Source organism: Lethenteron reissneri, unplaced genomic scaffold, assembly GCF_015708825.2.
Source record: "Lethenteron reissneri isolate LAM-NWPU_2019-01 unplaced genomic scaffold, ASM1570882v1 scaffold_1630, whole genome shotgun sequence".
Classification (NCBI taxonomy): Eukaryota; Metazoa; Chordata; class Hyperoartia; order Petromyzontiformes; family Petromyzontidae; genus Lethenteron; species Lethenteron reissneri.
The window spans coordinates 370557-377712 of record NW_026891367.1 but is presented as its reverse complement, the minus strand read 5'-3'; the positions used below and the strand labels follow the sequence as shown (position 1 = coordinate 377712).

Genomic DNA, 7156 nt, shown 5'->3' with positions numbered 1-7156 from the left:
ACTGCCACCATCACCACCACCACCATCACCACCACCATCACCACCACCACCATCACCACCACCATCACCACCACCATCACCACCACCATTACGCCACCACCATCACCACCACCATCACCACCGCCACCACCACCACCACCATCACCACCACCATTACGCCACCACCATCACCACCACCATCACCACCGCCACCATCACCACCACCATCACTGCCACCACCATCACCACCGCCACCACCATCACCACCACCATCACCGCCACCACCATCACCGCCACCACCATCACCGCCACCATCACCACCCGCCACCATCACCACCACCATCACCGCCACCACCATCACCACCACCATCACCACCACCACCATCACCGCCACCACCATCACCGCCACCATCACCACCACCATCACCACCGCCACCATCACCACCCGCCACCATCACCACCACCATCACCACCACCACCATCACCACCACCATCACCACCGCCACCATCACCACCACCACCATCACCCGCCACCATCACCACCGCCACCATCACCACCACCATCACCACCGCCACCATCACCACCACCACCATCACCGCCACCATCACCACCGCCACCATCACCACCACCATCACCACCCGCCACCATCACCACCACCATCACCACCGCCACCACCATCATCACCACCACCACCATCACCATCACTGCCACCATCACCACCACCATCACCACCACCACCACCATCACCATCATCACCACCACCATCACCACCGCCACCACCATCACCGCCACCATCACCACCGCCACCATCACCACCGTTCCTCAGTGCGGAGCGGAAGAGCGGAGGAGCCGGACACCAACATTCCGCACGAGCGCAGGGACAGCTCGCTGACTCCACCTACGCAGACGTCGCGCTCGAGCCCACGGACTCCCGCGTCCCGGGCGAGGGAATCCACCACGTCTCGCCCGGCGCCTGTCTAGAGCGAAACTCGACGGTGTGAACGCGCGGAGCGAGACGCGACGTCGCACCCAACGGGGCGCCGCGACCGTCGAGATCCGCGAGAGTGACGAAGCTTCCTCCTGGCGCCACGTCCGGCGGGAAGCTTCCTCCTAGACGTGGCGCCAGGCGGCGCGCGCCACCCGCGGCGCCAGCGCGAGCAGCAGCGCCGTGGCCCAAGTGGCGGCGGCGGCGAGGCGGCGAGGCGCCCCGCTGCTGGTGGCGGTCGCCCGCCCCGCTGGCGCCGTCGACGACGCCGCCGCTGCTGCTGCAAAGGGGCCAGCGGAGAGACGAGACGACAGTCGCCATCGCTGTGAGAGCGCTGTACGAGTGGGGGGCCTCCTACCCCCCCTCCACCTCCTCCATCTACACCACCTCCACCTCCTACATCTCCTCCACCACCACCACCATCAACACCACCAACTCCTCCACCACCACCAGCACCACCTCCGAGGAGATGGAAGATTTGGAGGTTGTTGGCAGTTGAGACTGAAATCTGTTCCTCACTTGTTCACTCACCCACTCACTCACCCACTCACTCACCCACTCACTCACCCACTCACTCACCCAATCACTCACCCACTCACTCACCCAATCACTCACTCACTCACTCACCCACTCACTCACTCACCACTCACTCACTCACTCACTCACCCACTCACTCACCCACTCACTCACCCACTCACCCACTCACTCACTCACTCACCCACTCACCCACCCACTCACTCACTCACCACCCAATCACTCACTCACTCACTCACTCACCCACTCACTCACCCAATCACTCACTCACCTCACTCACTCACCCACTCACCCACTCACTCACTCACTCACTCACCCACTCACTCACTCACCCACTCACTCACCCACTCACTCACTCAATCACTCACTCATTCACTCACCCAATCACTCACCACTCACCCACTCACCCACTCACCCACTCACTCACTCACTCACCCACTCACCCACTCACCCACTCACTCATTCACTCACCCACTCACCCACTCACCCACCCAATCACTCACTCACTCACCCAATCACTCACCCACTCACTCATTCACTCACCCACCACTCACTCACTCACTCACCCACTCACCCACTCCTCACCCACTCACTCACCCACTCACTCACACCACTCACTCACTCACCCACTCACTCACCCAATCACTCACTCACCCACTCACTCACTCACCCACTCACTCACCCAATCACTCATTCACTCACTCACCCAATCACTCATCTACTCACTCACTCACCCAATCACTCACTCACTCACTCACCCACTCACCCAATCACTCACCCACTCACCCACTCACTCACCTCACCCACTCACCCACTCACTCACCCACTCACTCACTCACTCACCCACTCACTCACCCACTCACTCACCACCACTCACTCACCCACTCACTCACCCACTCACTCACCCACTCACCCAATCACTCACCCACTCACTCACCCACTCACTCATTCACTCACCCAATCACTCACTCACTCACCCACTCACTCACTCACTCACCCACTCACCCACTCACCCACCCAATCACTCACTCACTCACTCACCCAATCACTCACCCAATCACTCACCCAATCACTCACCCAATCACTCACCCAATCACTCACTCACCACACCACTCACCCATCACTCACCCACTCACTCACTCACTCACCCACTCACTCACTCACTCACTCACCCACTCACTCACTCACCCACTCACTCACTCACTCACTCACCCACTCACTCACCCACTCACTCACCCACTCACCCACTCACTCACTCACTCACCCACTCACCCACCCACTCACTCACTCACCCACCCACTCACTCACTCACTCACTCACCCACTCACTCACCCACTCACTCACTCACTCACTCACCCACTCACCCACTCACTCACTCATTCACTCACTCACCCACTCACTCATTCACTCACTCACTCACCCACTCACTCACTCACCCACTCACTCACTCACTCACCCACTCACTCATTCACTCACTCACTCACTCACCCACTCACTCACCCACTCACCCACTCACCCACTCACTCACTCACTCACCCACTCACCCACTCACCCACTCACTCAGTCACTCACCCACTCACCCACTCACCCACCCAATCACTCACTCACTCACTCACCCAATCACTCACCCACTCACTCATTCACTCACCCACCCACTCACTCACTCACTCACTCACCCACTCACCCACTCACTCACCCACTCACTCACCCACTCACTCATTCACTCACCCACTCACTCACTCACCCACTCACTCAGTCACCCACTCACTCACCCACTCACTCAGTCACTCACTCACCCAATCACTCAGCCACTCACTCACCCACTCACCCAATCACTCACCCACTCACCCACTCACTCACACCACTCACTCACTCACCCACTCACCCACTCACTCACCCACTCACTCACTCACTCACCCACTCACTCACCCACTCACTCACCCACTCACTCACCCACTCACTCACCCACTCACTCACCCACTCACCCACTCACTCACCCACTCACTCACCCACTCACTCATTCACTCACCCAATCACCTATTCACTCACTCACTCACCCAATCACTCACCCACTCACCCACTCACCCACTCACTCACTCACCAATTCACTCACCCACGCACTCACTCACCCACTCACTCACTCACTCACTCACTCACTCACCCAATCACTCACCCAATCACTCACCCAATCACTCACCCAATCACTCACCCAATCACTCACATCACCTCCCACTCACCCAATCACTCACCCACTCACCCACTCACCCACTCACCCACCCACTCACTCCCCCACTCACTCACCCACTCACCCACTCACTCACCCACTCACTCACCCACTCACTCATTCACTCACCCACTCACTCACTCACCCACTCACTCACCCAATCACTCACTCACCCACTCACCCATCACTCACCCACTCACTCACCCACTCACTCAATCACTCACTCACCCAATCACTCACTCACTCACTCACCCAATCACTCACTCACTCACTCACCCACTCAACCCAATCACTCACCCACTCACCCACTCACTCACCCACTCACTCACTCACCCACTCACCCACTCACCCACTCACTCACCCACTACTCACTCACTCACCCACTCACTCACCCACTCACTCACCACCCACTCACTCACCCACCTCACCCAATCACTCACCCACTCACTCACCCACTCACTCATTCACTCACCCAATCACTCACTCACTCACCCAATCACTCACCCACTCACCCACTCACCCACTCACTCACCCACTCACCCACTCACCCACCCACTCACCCACTCACCCACTCACTACATCACTCACCCACTCACCCACTCACCCACCCAATCACTCACTCACTCACTCACTCACCCAATCCTCACCCATCACTCACCCAATCACTCCCCAATCACTCACCCAATCACTCACTCACCCACTCACCCATCACTCACCCACTCACCCACTCACCCACTCACCCACTCACCCACTCACCCACCCAATCAATCACTCACTCACATCACCCCTCCACCCAATCACTCACCCAATCACTCACCCAATCACTCACTCACCCACTCACCCACTCACTCACCCACTCACCATCACCCACTCACCCACCTACCCACTCACCACCACTCACTCACTCATCCCCAACTCACCCATCACTCACCCAATCACTCACCCAATCACTCACTCACCCACTCACCCACTCACCTCACCCACTCACTCACCCACTCACCCACTCACCCACTCACCCAATCACTCACCCAATCACTCACCCAATCACTCACGTCACCCACTCACCCCCACTCACCACTCACTCACCCACTCACCCACTCACCCACTCACTCACCCACTCACTCACCCACTCACTCATTCACTCACCCACTCACTCACTCACCCACTCACTCACCCCATCACTCACTCACCCACTCACTCACTCACCCACTCACTCACCCAATCACTCATTCACTCACTCAACCAATCACTCACTCACTCACTCACCCAATCACTCACTCACTCACTCACCCACTCACCCAATCACTCACCCACTCACCCACCATCACTCACCCACTCACTCACTCACCCACTCACCCACTCACCCACTCACTCACCCACTCACTCACTCACTCACCCACTCACTCACCCACTCACTCACCCACTCACTCACCCACTCACTCACCCACTCACTCACCCACTCACTCACCCACAATCCCACTCACTCACCCACTCACATTCATCAACCCAATCACTCACTCACTCACTCACCCAATCACTCACCCACTCACCACCACTCACCCACTCACTCACTCACTCACCCACTCACCCACTCACCCCCCAATCACTCACTCACTCACTCCACTACACCAATCACTCACCCAATCACTCACCCAATCACTCACCCAATCACTCACCCAATCACTCACTCACCCACTCACCCACTCACCCACTCACCCCCACTCACCCACTCACCCACTCACCCACCCAATCACTCACTCACTCACTCACCCACTCACCCAATCACTCACCCAATCACTTAATCACTCACTCACCCACTCACCCACTCACTCACCCACTCACCCACTCACCCACCCACTCACTCACTCACTCACCCACTCACCCAATCACTCACCCAATCACTCACCCAATCACTCACTCACCCACTCACCCACTCACTCACCCACTCACTCACCCACTCCTCACCCACTCACCCACTCACCCACTCACCCACCCACTCACCCACTCACTCACCCACTCACTCCAATCGTGACTTTACCGAAAGAACGGCCAAAGAGTGATTCCTGCAGTCACCAAAGCTCCAATTGAGCATGAATGGGGCGTTGCACTTGGGAGCCCGAGCAGCCAACGGAGATCCACACGGGGCGTCTGAAACACGTTGTTTTTAAACGCACCGTTTTCCGCGCTGCCGACTTCACTGGGCTGACCACGGCCATTTGCATCGTCAGGGTCAGACGATGGAAGCCACGGCCCTCCCGCGTACCTGGCGAGGTAGCTGACACCTCGTCCTCCTCGTCGTCCTCCTCGTCGTCGTCCTCGTCGTCGTCATCCTCGTCGTCATCCTCGTCAGCACCACCGTCACGGCTGCTACTGGCGTCGGGGGCGGTGGTCTCCTGCTCATCGTCCTCCTCCTCGTAGCCGGAGCCGTCCTGGCCCCGATCCTCACCGTCCGACGCCACTGGGGGTGACGGTGGTGGTGGTGACGGTGGTGGTGGTGACGGTGGTGGTGACGGTGGTGGTGGTGGTGACGGTGGCGGTGGTGGTGGTGGTGGTGGCGGTGGTGGTGGTGGTGGTAGTAGTGACGGCGGTGGTGGTTGTGACGGTGGTGGTGGTAGTGATGGTAGTAGTGGTGGTGGTAGTGGTGGTGGTGTTGGCGGTGACGGTGCCGGTGCCGCACCGCGGAGGGATTCCTCCCCGAGGGGTTTGCCGGCGGCGGCGGTGACTTTGCTCACCCGGGACGTGGAGGTGCGCGCACAGCTGGCTGGAGCCCAGGTTGTTGGTGGCGAAGCAGGTGTAGGTGTCCGCGTCCTCGCGACGCAAGTCCAAGATGCGCAGGGTGCCGTTCTCGAACACGTGGTAGCGCTCGCCCGTCACGGAGAGGCTCCGGTAGTTCCTGAACCTGGCGGTGCGCGGGGAGGCGTGGGGGTGGTATGGGGGGGTGGGGGGGGGTATGGGGGGGTGGGGTATGGGGGGTGGGGGGGTGGGGGGGGTATGGGGGGGTGGGGGGGGTGGAACCGTTGGGGTTTGACGGCGACGCCGCTGGGGGTGTTGAGATGCTTTGGGAGACGCGGAGTGAACGTCCGGGGACGTTGGAGCGGCAAGATCTACGCGGCCCTCCCCCCCCTCATCCTCCCCCCCCTCCTCCCCCTCCCCCCCTCCTCCCCCCTCCCTCCTCCCCCTCCTCTTTAACATTGAAGTCTATGGGAGACACTTTGACATTGAGGTCTATGGGAGACACTTTAACATTGAAGTCTATGGGAGACACTTTGGCATTGAAGTCTATGGGAGTCACTTTGACATTGAAGTCTATGGGAGACACTTTGACATTGAAGTCTATGGGAGACACTTTGACATTGAAGTCTATGGGAGTCACTTTGACATTGAAGTCTATGGGAGACACTTTAACATTGAAGTCTATGAGAAACACTCTGAC

At 58.7% G+C, this 7156-nt stretch overlaps 1 protein-coding gene across 1 annotated transcript in view; it reads right to left on the bottom strand.

Annotated features, from left to right (window-relative positions):
• Nucleotides 1-694: 694 nt before the first annotated feature.
• Nucleotides 695-7156, bottom strand: part of LOC133362834 (uncharacterized) — a 31730-nt gene continuing 25268 nt past the window's right edge. Inside the window, exons 2-4 of the mRNA XM_061581776.1 lie at nucleotides 6456-6622; nucleotides 5987-6181; nucleotides 695-1245 (exon numbers count right to left, since the gene is read on the bottom strand). Coding sequence (XP_061437760.1) covers nucleotides 1091-1245; nucleotides 5987-6181; nucleotides 6456-6622 — 517 coding nt within the window. The 3' untranslated portion in view covers nucleotides 695-1090. The remainder of the gene's footprint in view (nucleotides 1246-5986; nucleotides 6182-6455; nucleotides 6623-7156) is intronic.